The sequence below is a fragment of the Thamnophis sirtalis genome, unplaced genomic scaffold (genome assembly GCF_051295495.1).
Source record: "Thamnophis sirtalis isolate CommonGarterSnake01/CBP01778 unplaced genomic scaffold, rThaSir2_p1.2 scaffold_1, whole genome shotgun sequence".
NCBI lineage: Eukaryota > Metazoa > Chordata > Lepidosauria > Squamata > Natricidae > Thamnophis > Thamnophis sirtalis.
The window spans coordinates 169,645,211-169,667,253 of record NW_028261381.1 but is presented as its reverse complement, the minus strand read 5'-3'; the positions used below and the strand labels follow the sequence as shown (position 1 = coordinate 169,667,253).

The 22,043-nt window shown below is 46.7% G+C and overlaps 2 protein-coding genes across 4 annotated transcripts in view; one reads left to right on the top strand and one right to left on the bottom strand.

Moving 5' to 3' along the window:
• Positions 1-1,008, top strand: part of TJP3 (tight junction protein 3) — a 69,801-nt gene extending 68,793 nt beyond the window's left edge. For both annotated transcript variants that reach the window (XM_087703280.1, XM_087703279.1), the window contains exon 20: positions 73-1,008. In XM_087703280.1, coding sequence (XP_087559406.1) covers positions 73-181 — 109 coding nt within the window. In that variant the 3' untranslated portion in view covers positions 182-1,008. The remainder of the gene's footprint in view (positions 1-72) is intronic.
• Positions 1,009-4,724: 3,716 nt separating this feature from the next.
• The window catches only part of LOC106555561 (amyloid-beta A4 precursor protein-binding family A member 3), a 33,641-nt gene continuing 16,322 nt past the window's right edge, over positions 4,725-22,043 (bottom strand). Inside the window, exons 5-12 of one of the 2 annotated variants that reach the window (XM_087703278.1) lie at positions 20,965-21,110; positions 19,565-19,651; positions 17,169-17,327; positions 16,797-16,997; positions 13,584-13,796; positions 9,167-9,286; positions 8,849-8,989; positions 4,725-6,571 (exon numbers count right to left, since the gene is read on the bottom strand). In XM_087703278.1, coding sequence (XP_087559404.1) covers positions 6,500-6,571; positions 8,849-8,989; positions 9,167-9,286; positions 13,584-13,796; positions 16,797-16,997; positions 17,169-17,327; positions 19,565-19,651; positions 20,965-21,110 — 1,139 coding nt within the window. In that variant the 3' untranslated portion in view covers positions 4,725-6,499. Of the gene's footprint in view, positions 6,572-8,848; positions 8,990-9,166; positions 9,287-13,583; positions 13,797-16,796; positions 16,998-17,168; positions 17,328-19,564; positions 19,652-20,964; positions 21,111-22,043 lie in introns of those variants that run through there. The other variant, XR_015695266.1, reaches the window with a different exon arrangement.

The window sequence follows — 22,043 nt, the reverse complement described above, 5'->3', positions numbered from 1 at the left end:
GGTGCGAACTGGTAGGAACCCACCTCTGGTATGCAGTGCATTGATTTACAACTGTGCCATCTCTTTTGGCAGGGAATACGAACATGAAGCGCTGCGGAAAAAGTTCACCCATGCGCAGACTTATGACTCTGAGTCAGACGAGGACTATGGTTATGACTGGGGACCTGCCACCGACCTGTGACCGCACCAAGGAGCCACGTGGCCTCCCGCAACTTTCTTGGATGGCCCTGCAAAAGCTGTCCTCGTCATTCCAATTTTGCTGGATCCCTTCCAAGGCCTTTGATCGCCTATAGAGCGCTAAAAACATGGGGATAATGCAAGATTTTTCAGCTGCTGGGAATTCTCATGGCCGGCTTTGCCTCCTGTGCTTGTTCCAGGAACGTTAATTTTTCTCTTTCACCGGCGTGCCTTAAGTTGTGGAGCAGCCAGGAGGAGCAAGCTACCTTGGATGGAAGTTTGGTCTTCAGCGGATCCTCTCCACCGTGCTTGCTTTCCTCTCAAACTCGATATCCAGTGCGTTTAAGCTACTTCTGCCCTTTGATCTAGATCAGTGATGGCGAACCTTTTCAGCACCAAATGCCCAAACCGGAATGCTTGTGCATGCCTGTTTTTCAGGCTGTTTTCAGGTGAGTTTTCAGACTGTTTTTGGCCCGAAAAACAACCAAAAACCAGCCCAAAAGAACAGCCTTTTTTTCAGGCCATTTTCTGGCACTTTAGCACCCGGGAAGACCAGCTGGCTGGCGCATATGCACGCCGGAAACTAGAAGAGCAGCTGGCGACGACACGCTTGCCCACATAGAGAGGACTCTGCGTGCCACCTCTGGCACGCGTGCCATTAGGTTTGCCATCACAAATCTAGATCAAGGGTTTTCACCGGCCATCTCAACAAACATAATATGGTTTGGAAGGGCTTTGCAATCATTTTTATGTCATTCTGGTTCCATTTAACTGGAATAATGAGCTTCATGCTGCATCAATGTTTTTCAACTGTAAGACTTTAATTCCCAGAATTCTGGGGGTTGAAGTCCAGATATCTTCAAGTTCCCAAGATGGAGGAATACTGTACACAGCATCATTAGGCCACTTTTATACTTCAAGTGAGGCGAAGAACTTCCACCTCATGTTTTAACTTGATACACAAATGCTTTTAATAAACCCCTCTATGCCCATTCCCAAAATTGAGGGTTGTCTCAAGAATTTTAAACCTACACTTTGTCTTTCCCCACCATAGGACTGGATTTTTCTTGCAAACCACCCTCCGTATTATCTCTTTTTAAACCTTTCCCTCTGCGTATATCACCAGCTGATATAATTCCCTCCACGCCAGTCAAGAGCCCCTTCCTCACCCTTTCACTTTAGGCATGAAGTCTCATTGTATAATCTCGCAAATTAAGGCCGACGTGTCACACGCTAGCCAAATTTGACTACTGTACAACTCCAAAATCTCATTCAATCTGGCCTGAAATCGTTCATGATTCGGGTTTTTTTTTTTTAAAAGTTCAGTTTGGGAGACTACACATTTATGGTACAGGTAGTCCTCAAGTTATGACCGTAATGGAACCTGCCCATTATGGTCAAAAGTCAGCATAAACCTTATTACAGGCACTATTGTTCTAGTTCCCTAGAATTTTATAACTCCCTTTTTTATCATTTGCAGTGTGGATGATTTAATTCTGCCTTTTTAATCAAAAAAATGTGAAAGTGTATTAAACATACTTAGTTACTTTTTTGTAATCTGTATAACTTCCCTTTGGGATTTCTCTCCCCTTTTGCAATTTTGTGGCTCGCTGACAAGGAGCAACCTGGGATGAGGGAATCTGATGTATTGCCTTAATAATGTACATGTTGATCTTCTTCATATGTGATGAGCGAAGATGGAGGAGGATTTGTGCCTTTTGTATTATTAAAGCATTCCTTTTCAGTTACGTTTGCGTGGATCCTAAGAGTGGAAGATGACAAAATGTTGGGATGCTGACCGACTTGCTGTGGTTTGGAAGGAAAAAAGCAAGATATTTCGTGGTTCTCCTTGCTAATTTAAACAATATCCTGGCAATGAACAATACTTGGTCTTGTGGACTTTCTGGCAATAGCAACTGTACTTACTTCCTATACATCTTCTGCCATATCCATCATCAGACGTTGGTGATCTTGGCAGCTTGGTGTGGACTTCAACTCCCAGAATTCCTTGGCCAGCCATGTATTATATATAAATAACCTGTATTGTTTAGTTAAAGTAGTCCTTGACTTACCACCACAATTGAGCTCCAAATTTCCACTGCTAAGCAAGACAGGTGGATTTTGCCCCACTTTATGAATCCTCTTGCTATAGTTGTTCAGTGAATCAATGCAGATGTTAAAAGTATAGTAACACGATTATCAAATAAATCTGGCTTCCTCCTTGTTTCTGTTGGTCAGGAAATTGCAAAAGATGATCACATGTCCCTGGGACACTGCAACCAACTCAAATATGAGCCAGTTCCTAAGTGTCTGGATTTTGTTCATGTAACCATGGGGATGCTGCAATGGTCATAAATGTGAAAAAGAGTCATAAGTCACTTTTTCTAGTGCTGTTGTAACTTTGAATGGTTACTAAATGGTTGTAAGTTAACGACTATCTGTATTAGGTTTTTATTCTTCTTTTATTACTTTTATAAGTATCTCAAGGCAGTGAATATACATACCTAATCTAGCATACAAGCAGTCTTTGTCTTACAACAGTTCATTTAATGACCGTTCAAAGTTACAATGGCACTGAAAAAAGGGACTAATGACCATTTTTCAGTTAGGCTCTTTCTAGCATCCCCATGGTTACATACCATATTTTTCGGAGTATAAGACGTACCCTTTTCCCTCAGAAAAGAGGGTGAAAATCTGGGTGCGTCTTATACACTGAATATAGCATTATTGGCCTACCGAAACCCCACCCCTTTCACCAAAATGTCCATGCTTAGCCTTTAGGAGGCTTCCAGAGTGCTGCTGGGGGCTGGGGAGAGTAAAAATGAGCTAAAAACGAGCTATTTTTTTGCTTTTTTTTTACCCACCCCCCCCTCCAGCCCCCAGGAGCACTCTACAAGCCTCCTAAAGGCTATTCATGCCTGTTTTTTTGGGAGGTTTGCAGAGTGCAAAAACCGTTTTAAAAATGTGCTTCTTCAAAATCTTGGTGCATCTTATACTCCGGTGCATCTTATACTCAGAAAAATATGGTAATCAAAATTGGGATGTTTGACAACTGGTTCATATTTACGACAGTTGCAGAGTCCCAAGGACATGGGATCCCCTTTTGCGACCTTCTGACAAGCAAAGTCAATGGGGAAGCCAGATTCACTTAAGTGAAAAACTCACTTAACAAATGTCTCACATAACAAGAGAAATTTGAGGGTCAATTGTCGTTAATCGAGGACTACCTGTATTGAGCAAATCGAGCCTTTCTCTTTCTCCAAACTGAATTTTATTTTTTGCTCCTGTTTTTTCAAAGCAGCAGCCTTGAGAAGTAAACCTCTTGGCAGAAGCTTGAAAAGAAAAGTGTGTTGCAAACCCCAATGCCAAATAGCATTTCAAAACAGCTGTGTTGTTGCGTCAGTTAGTCTCCTCACAGTTTGCATGCATGCAAAACTTATACAAATTGCATCAGAGGCTTTGAAAGGAAACCATTCTCCCAATGTGTTAAAATTATTATATTATCCAGAATTTGAAACATCAGGGATAGAGTAAAGGGCTCAAACTACAGAGGCTAATTTTGCCATAGTTCACCGTAGTGCAACGTGGTGAATTCATCCACTGTGGTTTTTAACCATGGTTTACTACTTAATACATGGGACACGGTGGCTCAGTGGCTAAGATGCTGAGCTTGGCAATCAGAAAGGTTGGCAGTTCGGTGGTTCAAATCCCTAGCGCCGCTTAACGGAGTGAGCTCCCGTTATTTGTCCCAGCTTCTGCCAACCTAGCAGTTCGAAAGCACGTAAAAATGCAAGTAGAAAAATAGGGACCACCTTTGGTGGGAAGGTAACAGCGTTCCGTGCGCCTGAGGCATTTAGTCATGCTGGCCACATGACCACAGAGACGTCTTCGGACAGCGCTGGCTCTTTGAAACAGAGATGAGCACCACCCCCTAGAGTCGGGAACGACTAGCACATATATGCGAGGGGAACCTTTACCTTATTAACAGAGAGGTCAGCAGCCTGCCAGAGCCCAAGATACAGTCCCAGGGAAAAAAAGAAAAACCAGAATTCTACAAAATCGCCCAAATTTCACAAGAAAACATGGACAAGAATGCAAACACAACATGGTGGATTTTATTATTATTATTATTTGGAACTGGGAGCCAGGACATGTGTGTTGCTGACCCAAGCTTAGCCCAGACGGTGAAACAAACCAGAACTTAATGCAGTTTCTAAGATTTTCTAGACATTACTGAAAGCTTTGGAGAGAAGTTTGCAATTCTGCTATTACTTCTAACACTTACAAAACAAGTTCAAACTTCAGCTGCCTGAGCAGTTAAGGCCGCTTAACGTGGATTGTCTTGCCAAAAGGTGTCAACTCTTACGACTCTTCCAATTCTCCAGTGAGAGCAAGAAGATGCTTTAAAAAAGCAAATAATATTCATTTCTCTAATCTTTGGTGTGCAGAGAAGAGAGCAATTAAAAAAAAACAAGCACCTTGCCCCACTTTCTCTCCCTCTCTGATCTACTTTTGGAAATAATAATTTTAGTATTCTGGTCAGTTTGTATTTGTAGTTTAAATATTTAAAAAAAAATTATACAGTTGCTCCAAAGCAACTTATAGAATTGTCAGCAGTATCTTGAGATCCAAACGCCAGGTAAGTTTGCTCCGTTTTCTAAGGGCAAAGGCCAGATTTGTATGACTGCAGAAATGAATTTTGGGAGTAGGATCCCACACAGCCAGGGAGAGTAGACGAGGTTTTCTCCTGTAGCCCAAATCTTGCTGGAGAGAATCTTTTAAATTTGCAAGGAGATCTTGACAACAATGTCAAGTAACCGGATTCTGGAATGAACCACTTCAAAGAGCATTTATCAAATGCTATATTTTCATATTTCCCTTCTTTTAAGAAAAAAAGGCCCTGTAAAAGAGAACATCTTGGGAAATATTAAAGCTTTATCTTCACCTGCTTTGCAATCTTTAGGACTTTAAAAATAATAAGGAATTCTTCCCACTCTGCACCATTCCTCTCCCCTGCAAGTAGTAGAGTCTAATCCACCCATTCTGGTTCAGGTCACCCCTGGAAGTGGTACAGTCTCATCCATCTACTTTGGTTCAGGTCTCCCCTGGAAGTGAAAGAATCTAATCCACCCATTTTGGTTCAGGTCTCCCCTGCAAGTGGTAGAGTCTAATCCATCTACTTTGGTTCCCCTGTAAGTGGTAGAGTCTAAACCTGAACTTTGGTTCAGGTCTCCCTTGCAAGTGGTAGAGTCTAATCCATCTATTTTGGTTCCCCTGCAAGTGGTAGAGCTAAACCTGGTTCAGGTCTCTCTTGCAAGTGGTAGAGTCTAATCCATCTACTTTGGTTACCCTGCAAGTGGTAGAGTCTAATCTATCCACTTTGGTTCAGGTCTCCCCTGCAAGTGGTAGAGTCTAATCCATCTACTTTGGTTCCCCTGTAAGTGGTAGAGTCTAAACCTGGTTCAGGTCTGCCTTGCAAGTGGTAGAATCTAATCCATCTACTTTGGTTACCCTGCAAGTGGTAGAGTCTAATCTATCCACTTTGGTTCAGGTCTCCCTTGCAAGTGGTAGAGTCTAATCCATCTACTTTGGTTCCCCTGCAAGTGGTAGAGTCTAAACCTGGTTCAGGTCTGCCTTGCAAGTGGTAGAATCTAATCCATCTACTTTGGGTCCCCTGAAAGTGGTAGAGTCTAAACCTGAACTTTGGTTCAGGTCTCCCTTGCAAGTAGTAGAGTCTAATCCATCTACTTTGGTTCCCCTGCAAGTGGTAGAGTCTAAACCTGGTTCAGGTCTCCCTTGCAAGTGGTAGAGTCTAATCCATCTACTTTGGTTCCCCTGCAAGTGGTAGAGTCTAATCCACCCACTTTGGTTCCCCTGAAAGTGGTAGAATCTAATCCATCCACTTTGGTTCAGGTCTCCCCTGCAAGTGGTAGAGTCTAATCCATCTACTTTGGTTCCCCTGAAAGTGGTAGAGTCTAATCCATCCACTTTGGTTCAGGTCTCCCCTGCAAGTGGTAGAGTCTAATCCATCCATTCTAGGTCAGGAAGAGCACAGTAGTGTAAGGTTCAATCTCCAATCTCTCTCGCTGTCTAGTGTAGAAGCCAACCTCAAGCAACAGGCATAACTTCCACGTTCACACCCCAGCTAAATGTCCCCAGCAAAGGAAACCAACAACAAACTTGGCTGGATGGTTTGTGAGGCGGAAACAGTCACGAAACCATTGTGAATCTGGGGCACGGAGCCCAGAAGCCGGCTTCAGATTTGGGAGCGCAGCAAGTTTACGAAGCAGACACAGGAAGCCAGTGGCCAAGGCAGGGCCCATCAGAGGAAGATGGGCTGCTCCTGGCCAGTTAAAAGGCGATAGGTGGAGGCTGGCATGGTTTTGATATGGACCTGCAAGGAAGGAGAAGTGCAACCAGGTTAGGGGGCATGTCTGAAGCTGAGTAATGGCACATTAGGGTCCACATGGGGAGGGAGGATGTTGCCTGGTCTCAAAATGGCTTTCCATAGTGTTATGATCTATATCAGGGGTCCCAAACCTTTCTGGGTTGACTGCTTAAGGCGGGGTAGTAATGGAGGCGCCTGTTCGAGCATGTGCAGAGGGCTGCGAGTGTGCGCCCGAACTGGGCTGCGATTGTGCGTGCAATGCAAATTGCAAGCACCTGTGCAATGCGAGCACACACTCCCCCCCCATTCGTGCTAGCGTTGCTAGGGCTTGCACACTTGCAGCATCGCTGGCGCCAGCGCGAGTGGGGTGTGCGCTGGTAGTGATGCTAGCGCGTGCATAACGCTCATGGGGTTGTGACTCAGCTGAGAGGAAATGGGATTTGGGGGGTTTTCTGAAGTGCACAGAATCTTAGCTGCAGGTTCTCCCGAATCCCTGCAAACCCCCAGCAGCCCAGGTTCCACCACAAAACCGCGGTCGACTAAAGCGCGTATCACTAAAGTGCGGTGACAAAACCGCGCCGTCAAAACGGCGTGACAACAGCGCGCCGACAATAGCGCGCCGACAGAAGCGCGCTGTAACATAACCCTAAAAATAACCCTAAACCTAACCCTAAACCTAACTAAACCTAACCCTAACCCTAACCCTAACCCTAAACCTTACCTTAAGTTAAATCACGCTTCTGTCGGCGTGCTGTTGTCGCGCGCTTTTGACTTTCGCGGTTTTAGCGCCACGGTGTTGTCAGCGCGCTTTTGACTTTCGCGGTTATGTCGTGCCACGGCAGCCCACCCCTGGTTGTAGGTCAAGGCACACCTTTGGGTCTTCCAGTACTAATTGTGGTTTGTAGGTCAAGGCATACCTGTATCTCTTTCCGAAATTCCCCCAAATCAGCTCTAAAGGCCTTTAGTGAGACTCTGCTTTATTGCTTCAGTCTCATTTGCCATTTCAGACGATCGATCCTCCACTTATGACCACGAAGGACCAAATTTCGGTTGCTAAGCAAGACAGCTGTCGAGATTTGTCCCCTTTTACAACCTTTCTTGTTTCCAAGTTTAATAGAATTTGTATGCCAGCCACTCCCATTGGGACTCTGGGCGGCTCACAACAAACAGAGAAACATTCAAAATGTAAAAAATAGAAATAAAAAATAAAAAATACAGTATTAAAATTCACATCACCCATTCCATCTAAGCGGGGCTGGATATCAATCAACAGCCCCAGGCCTGCCGGAACAGCCAGGTCTTGATGGCTTTACGGAAGGCCGGGAGAGTGGGGAGGGTCCGGATCTCTGCAGGTAGATCATTCCACAGGGCCGGCGCAGCAACAGAGAAGGCCCTCCCCCAGGGAGCCGCCAGCCGGCATTGTCCAGTTGACGGCACCCGGAGGAGGCCCAACCTGTGCGATCTTGTTGGTCGTTGGGAGGTAAGTGGCAGGAGGCGGTCTCTCAGGTAGCCAGGTCCTAAACCATGTAGGGCTTTAAAAGTAACGACTAGCACCTTGAAGCACGTCCGGAGACCAATAGGAAGCCAGTGCAGCTCGTGGAGGATAGGTGTAATATGGGTGTATCTAGATCAGTGGTCTCCAACCTTGGCAACTTTAAGACCTGTGGACTCCAACTCCCAGCAAAGCTGGCTGAGGAACTCTGGGAGTTGAAGTCCACAAGTCTTAAAGTTGCCAAGGTTGGAGACCACTGATCTAGATACACCCCATATCGCTCGCGTGGCTGCGTTCTGGACCAGCTGTAGTCTTCAAACACTCTTCAGGGGCAGCCCCATGTAGAGCGCATTAAGTGAATCACTGCAGTTTTTAAGTTAGAAGGCTGCAAAAGGGGAGTCACCTGACCCCAGGACACTGCCACCACCATAAATATAAACCAGTTGCCAAGCATTTGAACTTTGATCGCATGAGCATGGGTTAGCTTCGACGATCATGTGAAAAACCATTTTTTCAGTGCTATTGAAAATTCCGTCACTAAACAAATGGTTGTAATTCGTGGACGTGGGTTTGCAATCAACCCCAGTTCCAAAAACCTTTTTCACAAATTTGCTAAGCTGGGTGCTTCTGATTTTTTTTTTTATTTGTTTCAATAGTTTTTAATTCTCCTCCAAGAATCAAGAAGCCCACTGTGAAATCCTCAGGAAGAAAGGAGAGAAGAGGAAGCCCGTTCGGTGTGGCTTTTTTCACAATCGGCTTTTCACAACTAGAGAATCACGCTGTGCACGTACCTCGCTGACCGCTTGGCTAAGGATCTGGATGATCTTCTCGTGCGGCATGGCCACCACGCTCTGCCCGTTGATCTCAATGATGCGATGTCCCACCCGGACGCCACCGCGTTCTGCAATCCCGCCACGCATGAGGCTACAGATCTGGGCACAGGGAAAAGTCCACTTGTACGGCTGGCCACGCCCACCCACGTGCCAAAGTTTACCTCAGGCGCACATCCCGATTTCCAAAACCTCACAGTCAATCTGTTATGGATTGTAATTTGGATTCCCTTTAAACAAGGAGTTTGGCTTAGTCTCTCAGCCACCCAGACTACTCACAATGCCGTTTTCCACAGAGAATCCTAGGGGATATTTTGTGCCGGGCCTTCGAACAATGGCTGTAGTGACAGGAGGGCAATGGACGATGCTGAGGGTTACTTCTGTCTGGTTTTTCAAATCCTGGAAAGAAATAAACCATCCTACTGACCTCTAATTAACCAACAGTAAGCATCTTTGTTGCTGGCTGAGGAATTCTGAGAATTGAAATCCAGACAATTTAGGCCACCATAAAGTGGCCAAAATTGATATATGCTAAATGAGGCAGACTAAATGTCAGAACATGGAGAATGTCTTTACCACACATTATGGCAGCATCCCCACAGTCATGTGATCAAAATTCTGATGCTTGGCATTTTTATGACGGTCCTGGGGCCATGTGATCCAGGGGTGGGATTGAAAAATTTTAGCAACCGGTTCTCTGCCCGGTTGTTGATTGGGCATGGCCTACTCGGCCTCCTGAACCATGGCGGGGTGTGGGTGTTTTCACCCTCCCCAAACTCTGTGTCAGGCCTGCCGCCATCTTTTCTTTTGGCTCATTGGCCTGCCAACATTTTCTTTTATTCTACTATGCATTTTCTATTGTGGGAAAATGGGAGGGGGGATTGTACAGGGTTAGATGATATGTAGCCATAACAAAATTATTTCTAGAAAGCCAAGGTCATCCTTTGTCTTTGCACCTCTGCATTTGACCAGAACTGGATGAGTGGAACTGCCAGCATGGCAATGGGAGATTGGACCATGTGATGGGCTGGTGGGTTTGGGGGCAAGATCTTGAACTTCCAACTGGGTGGGGAAAACCGGGAAGCTTTCAGATTCAGGTTTTCCCAGATGTGCCAACATGGCTCTCTTAATAAATTGGAACTTTGAGCAATACTTCTTGGATTCTGATTTACTTTAGGATGCTATTTGGAACCCTGACACTCTGGAGGCTTTCCTTGAGCCTCCGGAGGCCACAAATGAACCTGTTTCTGGACTTCTGGGAGGACCGTTTTTCGTCCTCCCAGAGCCTCCGCACAGGCTCTGTACTTACCTGGCATCCAAAACAGGCCGCGTGGAGACTCCTGGGAGGGGCGGAGCAGGGTGGGAGGGGCCAGTCAGTTGTTGCAACTACTGGTTCAGCGAACCAGATGTAAAATTAGCATCCGGTTCGCCCGAACCGGCTGAATCCCACCCCTGATGTGATCCCCTTTTGTGACCTTTTGACAATCTCCTTGCTGTCCAACTCTGCTGGCAGCTTCGCAGACCGCCAGAAAGACCACAACACACTCAGTCCCCTCAGCTTCATCCCTATGCAAGGGTTTACAGGATCGTTTTTAAAAAAAAGATGTACAGTGGCGATGGGGCCTCTATTGGATCCTCCTGCAGAAGGAAACTAGATTTCATGATATTTTTGCCGAAAACTGACATTTGCTTCCGTTTTTTTGGCAAAAGCAGCCCCTAATGCACAATTGGTTTGTTTAACGACCATGGCGTTTGCTTAACAACTGCCACAAAAATCATAAGATCGGGCCAGTCATACGTGCAACCCACTTTAGATTGTCATGACTTATGATCCTAATGGAACTTGGCCAGTCGTAAGTTCAAGGAGTACTTTTATCTTGCTTCCACAAGGCCTAGAAAGAGATCGTCAGCCGCGATCTTTGATCTCCTAGAAATTATTCTCCACCCTTTATTTTTCTAGCATGTATTCAGTCGGGGAGCAACAACAATTTTACAACCTTTTGCGTGCTGGATAAACTGGTTTGAGATCAAAAGCTAAGTAGGGCTGGGCCTAATTAATATGTACGTGTGTGGGTAATATTTATTATGGCCAAAATACCTCAATAGGACATAATGTATGGGCAGGTAAGAGAAAACCCCAGGCCTGGAGGCTAGACTCAGAAATGAAAAAAGAATGTTCTAGAAAAAAAGAGGACTGGCAGAACATATCTATGGAGATAGATCTTCTAGGATTGGAGTCTTTAAGACTTGGGGACTTCAACTCCCTGAATTCCCTGGGAGCTATGCTGGCTGGGGAATTCTGAGGGTTTTAGATTACAGATTACCAGAGTTGGAAGGGACCTTGTAGGTCATCCTGTCCAACCCCCTGCCCAAGCAGACCCTAGACCATTTCTGACAGATGGTAGTCCAGTCTCTTCTTGAAAACCTCCAGTGATGAAGCTCCCACAACTTCCGAAGGCAACTTCTGTTCCATTGGTTGATTGCTCTCACTGTCAGAAAATGTCTACTTATCTCTAGGTTGAACCTCTCCTTGTACTGTAATACGCTCTACTTGGGGCTGCCCCTGAAAAGTGTTCGGAGACTGCAATTAGTCCAGAATGCAGCCGCGCGAGCGATACTGGGTACACCCATATCACACCTATCCTCCGCGAGCTGCACTGGCTGTCCATTGGTCTCCGAGCACGATTCAAGGTGCTGGTTATCACCTTTAAAGCCCTACATGGCCTTGGACCCGGATACCTGCGATACCGTCTTCTGCCGCATACCTCCCTTAGACCAATAAGATCGCACAGGATGGACCTTCTCCGGGTGCCTTCAGCGGGACAATGCCAGCTGGCGACGCCTAGGAGTAGGGCCTTCTCTGTTGCCGCTCCAGCCCTATGGAATGAGCTGCCCCCAGAGATCTCATGGCCTTTCGCAAAGCCATTAAAACCTGGCTTTTCCGGCAGGCCTGGGGCTGTTGATCCCTTGATTGAGGTCCAGCCCCCTTTCGATTGGGCGTTTGGTGTGTTCCTTTTTTAACTTTGTTGTGTCCCATTATTTTAAAATTTCTTTTTAATTTCTTTTTTCATTTCTGTAAAACGCCCGGAGTCCCTCAGGATTGGGCGGCATAGAAATTCAATAAATGAAATGAAATGAAATGTTCAGCTTCCATCCATTATTCCTTGTCTGGCCTTCGGGTGCTTTGGAAAGTAGGTTCAACCCCCCCCTCTCTGTGACAGCCCCTCAAATATTGGAAGACTGCTATCCTGTCTCCCCTGGTCCTTCTCTTCACTAGACTAGCCTTGCCCAGTTTCTGCAACCGTTCATTGCAGAACCCTGTTCTAGGATATTCTTGCCAGAAAAGCTAAATGAATATGCTCACATCATGATTCCCCAGAGATTGAAAGAATCCTAAAATCACAGGGAAGAGAATTTAGAGGTCATCTAGTCAACCCCCCCCCCCCCCCCCGCTCTATGCCAGATGCTCATCTTATTACTGAGAATCCAGCCTTGATTTAAAGACCTCTAGCTTGGCTTGAGGGCTGCTTTCTCTTGTATTCTCAAGCAAAAAAGTAATAAATATTCTCCTATACTATAACCATGATGGCTTACCTATGGCATGCATGCCACCTGTGGAACGCCTACGCCTCTGCTGGCATGCCTGTCACCCAGCTGAGCTCCACCAAGCATGTGCGTGTCTCCTGCCAGCCAGCTGATTTTGGGGTCTCTGCCAAACACTATATAAGTCATCGAGAATATGGGGGTGGGTGCCCCCCATGCCCCTTTTTTGGTCCCAGGAGACTTCAGAGAGGCCTTCTAGGCCCAAAACAGGTTGCAAAGGGGTTTGGGCGCCTTCCCCGCACCCCATTTTTGGTCCAAGGAGGCTTCAGAGAGGCCTCCTAGGTTGCAGGGAGTTTCGGCGCCTCCCCCGCACCCCATTTCTGGTCCCAGGAGGTTTCAGAGAGGCCTGCTAGGCCCAAAACAGGTTGCGGGGGGGGGGGAGGTTCAGCGCCTCCCCTGCACCCCATTTCTGGTCCCAGGAAGCTTCAGAGAGGCCTTCTAGGCCCAAAACAGGTTGCAAAGGGTTCCGGTGCGTCCCCAGCACCCCATTTTTGGTCTCAGGAGGCTTCAGGGAGGCCTGCTAGGCCCAAAACAGGTTGCAGGGGGGTTTGGGCACCTCCCCAGCACCCCATTTTTGGTCCCAGGAGGCTTCAGGGAGGCCTTCTAGGCCCAAAACAGGTTGCAAGGGGGTTTGGGCGCCTCCCCCGCACCCCATTTTTGGTCCCAGGAAGCTTCAGAGAGGCCTGCTAGGCCCAAAACAGGTTGCAGGGGGGGGGGTTGGGCACCTCCCCAGCACCCCATTTTTGGCCCCAGGAGGTTTCAGGCAGGCCTACTAGGCCCAAAACGGGGCATTGGGGGAGGTTCCATACACATGCACAGGCGGGCAGGGGGAGCGCCTAATGTAGAAAGCAGGGATGGTGAACCTTTTCGGCACTTGGTGCATGGGAGTGCATTGGGATGGCACCAAGTGCCAAAAAGGGAGCACTTCGTGCGCGCTCATCTTGGCTGCGACCAGGAAGAGGAGCTGCACAGGGGGCATGCGCACACCCAAAAATGAACTTCTGGTTTCTGGCGCATGCGTGCGCTTCGGCCATGCGAGGGCAAAAAGGTTAGCCATCCCTGCCCTATAATAACCAGAGCCTTGCTTTCTCACCCGTATGGTGTTCTGGCACGAGGCGAGGGGCAGCCCCACCAGGCTCGTTCCATTGATGGACATGATGCGGTCTCCAATGCTCAGCTTGCCGGATCGCTCAGCTGCTCCCTTGTGCATCAGGTTTGCAATGACCACGGTAGGAAGGATGGATCCCCAACCGGATTCCACGATCACCACGCCTAGGATCTCGCCCTTCTGTTTGGAGAGGACGACCTGTATGGAGACACCGAACGGCAGAGGAAAAAAATCTATTAGACTGGAAGAGAGAGGGAATCAAGTGTTTCGTCCTTTAGGGCGCCCTCGAAATCTACCAGTTATTGTCATCCAAAGCAGCGCTTCTCAACTTTGGCTTATAGCAATAGCAATAGCAGTTAGACTTATATACCACTTCATAGGGCTTTCAGCCCTCTCTAAGCGGTTTACAGAGTCAGCATATCGCCCCCACAATCTGGGTCCTCATTTTACCCACCTCAGAAGGATGGAAGGCTGAGTCAACCTTGAGCCACTGAGATTTGAACCGCCGAACTGCAGATAACAGTCAGCTGAAGTGGCCTGCAGTACTGCACCCTAACCACTGCGCCACCTGAAGATGGGCGAACTTCAACTCCCAGAATTCCTCAGCCAGTTTGGCGACTGTTGGAATTGATGACAAACGCCTCAAAAACTGCTTGTCTGGTTTTGAAATTCCAAGTTAGGCCTCTCTCCTTCCACCGCCACATGACCAGTGATGGCGAAACCTTTTCAGCACCAAGTGCCCAAACTGAAACATTCATGCTTGTGCGCACACAGGAGGACTGGAAACCCAAAGACCAGTTTTTTGGCTGTTTGCGGGGGCGTTTTGAGGCTATTTTTTGGGCTGTTTTCCAGTGCCCTTGTGTCCGCGAAGAGCAGCTGGCGATGGCACGCATGGCCACAGAGAGGGCTCTGCGTGCCACCTCTGGCATACGTGTCATAGGTTCGCCATCATGGTTTTAGTAGGCTTTAGAGGCAATCAAACTCAACAGAGATGGTAAGTTCCACGTTTTCCTTTGCTGCTCACATTCTGGCCTGACAAACCATGGAGTTGTTTCCGTTGCAAGTTGGGACACAATTTTTTTTTTTTTTTTGACGCAATGAGTCTTCCCACCCCCTCCAACTGAAAGAAAATACGTCTACTGCTGTTTAACCCTCTTGTCTTTCTTTCACCCACTTTAGGAAAGCATTATTTTCTTTGAAAAAATAACTTGCTGAAAAGAAGGGGAAAAAAAAAACATCTGGGCAAAGCTTTGCTGTGTAAAGTTTAAAGAAATCCAGGAGATGAGTTGTTCTGAGGAAAATATTTTGGGTTTTTTTTTCCCCAGGACATTGGATATTACTCTTCCAGAACCACTTCCTATATCAAGAACATTTATAGCCAGAAAACTGTCAAATCACTCCCTCCGGGGTTAACAGTCTGGGGAAAAGATGGAACATTCTAGAGGAATCTGGCATGTTCTCACCCTGGACAAAACAGAGGTGGCAAATTGATAAACTTAAAGGATCTTCTATTGGCTATCAGGATCATTAATTTTTTTATCCATTTATATTATTGAAATACCTTACTATTAAAATATGACCCAATACAGGAAGTCCTCCACTTATGAAAGTAATGAGGCCTTCCCATTATGGTCATTAAGTCGCGATGGCTGTAAAGCGGGTCACCCACATGACTGGCCTGATTTTATGACCTTTTTAAAATGAGGGTTGTTCAGTGAACCAATGGTTTGCTATGGGCTACTTTTGATGAAAACTGGAAGTAAATGCCAGCTTTTGGCAAAAAAAACCCATCATAAAATATGGCCATGGCATCGATGCTGCAAATAGCTGTCCTCAGGGACTACTTATACATCTTTTCCAAGATTTATCAAATTTAGTACATTTCGTAAACCCTCTTGGGCAGGGGTGGGCAACTATAGTCCTTTCATGACCTGTGGACATCAACTCCCGGCCATGATGGCTCAGGAATTCTGGGAGTTGAAGTCCACAGGTTATAAAAGGGCCCATACTTGGGCACACAGCTGGGGATTTTTCCATTCACTACAACCAGGGGTGAGATTGAAAAATGCTAGCAACTGGTTCTCTACCCAGTTGCTGGGTGGGTCTACTCAGCCTCTTGGTGGGTGTGGCCTACTCGGCCACCTACATCATTGGGGGGGGGGGCATTTTGGCCCTCCCTGGACTCCAGAGGCTCTGAGAGGGAGGGACTGAAAACAGCCTCCCCTGGGCTCCGGAAGCTGGAAACAGGCCCGTTTCCAGACTTCCATAACTTCTGAGAGGCCTGTTTTTTGCCCTCCCCAGGCTTCAGAGGCTTTCCTCGAGCCTCCGGGACAGCAAAAACAGCCTTCCCCGGGATCCAGAGGTCCTCCGGAGGCCAGAAAAGAGCCTGTTTCCGGATTTCTGGAACTTCCGGAACGCTCGTTTTTCACCCTCCCAGAGCTTCCGCATGGGCCCTGCACTTACCTGGCATGATGAACAGGCCATGTGGAGACTTCTGGGAGGGGAGGGATGGGCGGGGCCAGCCAGTCCTTGCAACTACCGGTTCGGCGAATCAGATGTAAAATTAACACCCAGTTTGCCCGAACCGGTCCGAACCGGCTGAATCCCACCCCTGACTACAGCCCTCAGTGGGCTGACTTTTCAAAAACAAGTCTTGATCTTTTTTTGTGTATCTGCCTGAAAGGCAGTTAAACAGCAAGACGGTGAAAATAATGAGCTTCCTGCCAACAAAAGCTCAATGGGTGTGTCAGACTACAGCTTCCCTCATTTATTTATTTATTTATTTGTTTGTTTGTTTGTTTATTTATTTAGTAAATTTATAGGCCGCCCAATCCCGCAGGACTCTGGGCGGCTTACAAAGCGAAGAAAAAGGAAAAAAATAAAAATAAAAAATGATTTAAAATTCACAATACAAATTCGCTCTAGTCGGGGCTGGACCTTTCAATAAGGTCAGCAGCCCCAGGCCAACTACAGACTCTGTGTGTGTGTCTGTTTGTATCATGTCATGGAGTTGTAGTCCAATGCAACCAGAGAGCCAACTAGATTAGCGGAGATTGAGTGGCCTGCCGAACCACTGGCCAATTCCACAGGCCCATACAGAGGGAGAGCATCTGAGATGGGTAGAGCCATTTCCTCTGTGGTGGGTATGCAATTCCAATGTGCTCCACCTCTAGCAAAACACCTCCTCTCCATTCTTACTTCCTTACAGTTCTCTTGCTTGGAGAAGTGAGCCAGGTCTCCATTATATAGTTCCTCTCCCTCGATCAGGCCAGGATCCTTCTCATCATCGTTCTGGTCTTGCATGGAGCCGAGCTGGCTGGGGTCAATGCCACTGGCCCGCAGGAACTGCTGGTAAGCCACGCTAAAGACCTGCCCAATGGCTTGGGCTATCAGCTGAGCCTGTAGGACAGGAAGCAGCAAATGACAAGCATTTCTACAGTTACAGGACTATCTTTTTTTCCAAGCGTGCCGTTATTCTAACACGACAAGATCTAATCTAACTGAGGCAGCGGTGCACATCTGAACTCTGATTGTCCGTGTTGTCCACCACCAACCTCTCCCCACACTCACGTCAGACGAGTGGAACACGTGGCAGATCATTTTGTACAGCTGTTTTTCGGTGGAAGCATCTGCCCGGCGAGGGAGCTTCCGACGGGCCATGAGCACCACGATGTTCCCAATGTCAGCAATGTAGGAGATGGTCTGGAGGGGGTGATCCATCATGGTTTCCTAACATGGCAAGGAGATCAGAGAAGAAAAAGAAAGAAAGAAAGAAAGAAAGAAAGAAAGAAAGAAAGAAAGAAAGAAAGAAAGAAAGAAAGAAAGAAAGAAAGACGGAAGGAAGGAAGGAAAGGAAGGAAGGAAAGGAAGGAAGGAAGGAAGGAAGGAAGGAAAGAAAGAAAGAAAGAAAGAAAGAAAGAAAGAAAGAAAGAAAGAAAGAAAGAAAGAAAGAAGCATTGAAATGACAGGTTGCCATTTCATAGAATATTTTCCAATTGCCTGTAAAATATCCTCAACTATGTCCTATAGATGTGCTGAACGGTTCCACCACAAAACCGTGGTAGACAATTGCGCGCTCGACAAAAGCGCGTACGTGACGTCATCACAGCGCGACGAAAACATCGCGCTGTGAGCAGTAAATTTAAAATTAAAGCGAAAACCTTACCCTAACCCCCCCAAATCTAACCCTAAACCTAACCCTAAACCTAACCCTTAACCTAACGCTAAACCTAACGGTAACCCTTAACCTAACGCTAAACCTAACCCTAACGCTTAACGTAACCCTAAACCTAACCCTAACCCTTAACCTAACCCTAACCCTAACCCTAAACCTAACCCTTACCTTTATGTGAATCGGCTTGATTTAATTTTATTTTAATTTTAATTTTATTTATTTTTTAATTTTTTTCGTCGCGCTGCTGATGACGTCAGGTATGCGCTTTCGTCGAGCGCGGTTTTGTCGACCGCGGTTTTGACGGGTCACGGTGCTGAACTACGGCTCACATCATTCTCTGCCAGGCTGGCCTCTATGCCTGTTGCAGACAGGAGCCCCCAGTTTGTTGTTCAACAGTTTGATTCAGAGAATGTACTGACGCAAAAATCTCAAACGCTGTGTCATTTTCCAGAACTCACACAAAAATCACATTGGTGTAAAAATTGAGTTAAAATATTTGTGTGTGTATTTTCCATACACACACAACAGAGGTAGACAAATATGGTGCCAATATAGGCCCAGACACTGTTTGTGACTGATTTGATTTTAGAACAGGCAGTCCTTGATTTGGGGAGTTTGGCAACTGGCTTACATTTGTAATTAGTTGCAGTATTCTGAGATCATGTGATCATCTCCGAGATTCCAACCCACTCACCCTGCAAAAAACACCCATTGGATAATCTGGATTCAGACTTACAACCACGTCTCACTTGATTCGCGATTTGCTTAACCACTATGGTGGTTAACGACTGTCGTAAAACAGTCATAAAATCAAGTCTGATCTCATGGTGACTCAACTTACAACCTCAGAAACTTGTAATCAAAATTCCGAGCTCAACTGTGATTGTAAGCCTGTACTGTAAAGATTGCAATTTTTTTTTTAAAAAAAAAAGCTATTATGCCCCCAAGGAAAGTGCAATTCCTTCCTGTCAGCCTGTTGTGTTATTTTGTGAGAGGGCAAAACCCTCAACAGCCATTTTGAGAACACAACACAGTCTCAACATTTCAATCACACACACACACACACACACACGTGGTGGGTTTCAAAAATTGTTTGAACCTACTCTGTGGGTGTGGCCTCCTTTGTGGGAGTGGCTTGCCGCCCATGTGACTGGATGGGAGTGGCTTGCCACCCATGTGACCGGATATGAAGATGCCGACGACAGTTGTCAGAACCACCTTAAATTACCTCACACACAGCCCTGGCATGCATAAGAATATGATGTAAACTTGTTTTTTAAAAGGCATCTTTGGTTTGCGTTAAAACAACTTCAACACACGCAATGTTCTGATTGCACCACAAACGCAGCAGTCATCCTTACCTTTCACAGAGGCACTGAGTTTTATGAATATGAGCATGATAGTGTAGAATAATCATATCCAAGGACCAGTGGTGGGTTTCAAAAATTTTTGGAACCTCTTCTGTAGGTGTGGCCTGCTTTCCGGGTCCACTGGTCTTCTAACCGGTTCGGTAGATTTGACGAACCGGTTCTACCAAATAGGTGCGAACTGGTAGGAACCCACCACTGACACACACACACACACACAATCTAAAAAAAGTGATGGCACACTGGGGAATATCCTGGATGTAGGGAGGGAGCAGTGCCATAGTTTCATCTGTGGGTCTTCTGGCTAAGGGATGCCATCCTCCCCGCAACCCTAAAAGCAGCCATTTTGAGCCTTGCCCACTGGACAGGATCTCAAACGGAGGCAGCAGGCTGAATGCTTCTTGAGGGGGAAACTGTCAATGCACCTGTGTGTCAGCGCTGAGGACCTTGATCCGTTGAGTGGAGACAAAGAGATCTACTTCGGTCATTGGCTGGGATTCTCCCTCAGGAGCCTGGATTGCAAGAAAAACAAGTGAAGGAAAGAGAGAGAAAATAGGTGATTGTGGCATGGAGATTGTGGCATGGAAATTGTGGCCCTGTTCGCCACTGCTCCAGTGATTGCACTGAAAATGTAAGCTGCTCTAGACAGGTGTATAATAGGAGATTTTAATGTGATTGTAAATAATGAGCTGGACTATAAAACTACAAAACCGAATAAGAAGCTAAGAAGAGTTCTTCTCAAAACATTCTTTACAAATGTAGATGAATTAACCTTACAGGATGTGTGGAGAAAAAGACATTTGAAAGAAAAGCAACATACATTTTACTCAGACATTTGCCGTGGTCAAGAATAGACATGATTTGGATGTCAACAGAATTAATGACTAAAACAAAATGTAAGCTGCTCTTGAACATGGAGGCTCCATTTTGCTGCAACTAGAACAGAGCTCCCTTTTCTTCTGTGTAACTGAGTACAAGCAGTCCTCGACTTACAACAATTTGTTTAGTGACTATTCAAAGTTACATCGGCACTGAAAAAGTGACGCATGATCGTTTTTCACACTCATGATCGTTGCAGCAGTCACGTGATTGAAATTCAGAAGCTTGCCAATTGACTCATATTTATGACGTTTGCAGTGTCCTGGGGCAAAGTGATCACTTTTTTGACTTTCTGATAAGCAAAGTCAGAAGTGGAGAAGACAAATTCACTTAACAACCATGTTACTAACCTAACAACTCCCATGATTCCATAACAACTGTGGCAAGGTAGGTCGTAAAATGGAGCAAAACTCACATCTGTCTCACTTAGCAACTGAAATTTTGGGCTCAATTGTGATTGTAAGTGTAGATGTAATTTCATTTTGAGAGACCGCCTGCTGCCAATTACCTCCAATAGACCGATTAGATCCCACAGATTAGGCCTCCTCCGAATTCCATCCGCCGGCCAATGCCGACTGGCGACTACCCGGAGGAGAGCCTTCTCTGTGGCTGCTCCGACCCTCTGGAACGAGCTCCCCGTGGAGATTCGAACCCTCACCACCCTCCAGGCCTTCCGCAAAGCCCTTAAAACCTGGTTGTTCCGACAGGCCTGGGGCTAAAGAGCTTTTGCCCCCCCCCCCCTCGAATGGTATGGTTGTTGTGTGCTTTTAAATTGTGTATTGTTCTGTTCGTCTTTTTTATCCCTTATCTGTACCCCCTTCCCTGACTTGGATTGTGAGCCGCCCTGAGTCCCCTTCGGGGAAAAGGGCGGCATATAAATGCAATAAATTCAATTCAATTCAAGGTTCCCTCTTGGTGTCCCATCCCTGCTGTTCACCCTTCCCACCTTAATTCTATCGACGGCTTCCTGGGCCTGAGCCATGCGAATGCTCGTGGATGGGTTTTTCTCGGAAACCAGCTGTGTGGAGCCCAGATATTTGGCTCCAAAGATCACCCCTTCCAACAGATCTTCGGGCTCACAGGGACCTGGGACTGAGACATACAAAAAAGGCTTGTTTAATAACATTATTATTGTCACCGTCATCACCATTCTCATCACCAAAGGGTACCATATGTAACATATGTTAACATTCCTACGAGTTAGGTTAGATTGTGATCAGTGGTGGGTTCCGGATCCCATTGCAACCGAGCCGGGCATCTACCACATGCACGCATGCAGCACGCACACAGCATGCGTGCAGTGCATGCATGCATACTTACTGCCCGTGACACTCTGCGATGCTCCAGCTGCTCGGCGGGGCGTTGCACAGGCGCCGTACACTCCGTGAGCGTAAGCCCCGCTCGGCACAATACAGGTAAGGAGGGTGGGCAGGCGGACCCTCTGGAACACCACACCAGAACGGTACCTGGTGCTCCCAGCAGGCACCGGTATGCCCATACTGGGGGGTTCCAGTCGTATCCTACCACTGATAGAAATACCCCCAAATTCCATAGAGAACCTCTATGGCTGGGGAGGAATTAGAACCTGAGTCTCTTTGCTGTTAATCCAACACCTTACTTGCTACACCTGACTGGCTCTTGGATTGAGAGGGAGGGACTGGGCCAAATTCAGCCAATGAGCTTCTATAGCTAGGGAGGGATTAATGTCCACTCCTCACTCTTAATCTGTCTCCTTCAACACCTCACCTCATTGGCTCTTGGACTGAGAGGGAGGGACTAGCCCAAAGTTAACCAATGACTTCTGTAGTTGAAGAGGAATTAGAACCTGGGTCTCCCATGCTCTAGTCCAGGGGTCACCGGCCTTTTGGACCTCAGGAACCACTAAATTCATAATTTTAAATCCTGTGGACCACTAATATGATCTGCCTAAAGGGTGGGCGTGGCAAAGTGGTCATGTGACTGGGTGGGCGGGGACAACTTGATGTCACTCACATCAAGGAGCGTCTTGGCAGCCTTTACTCGCCG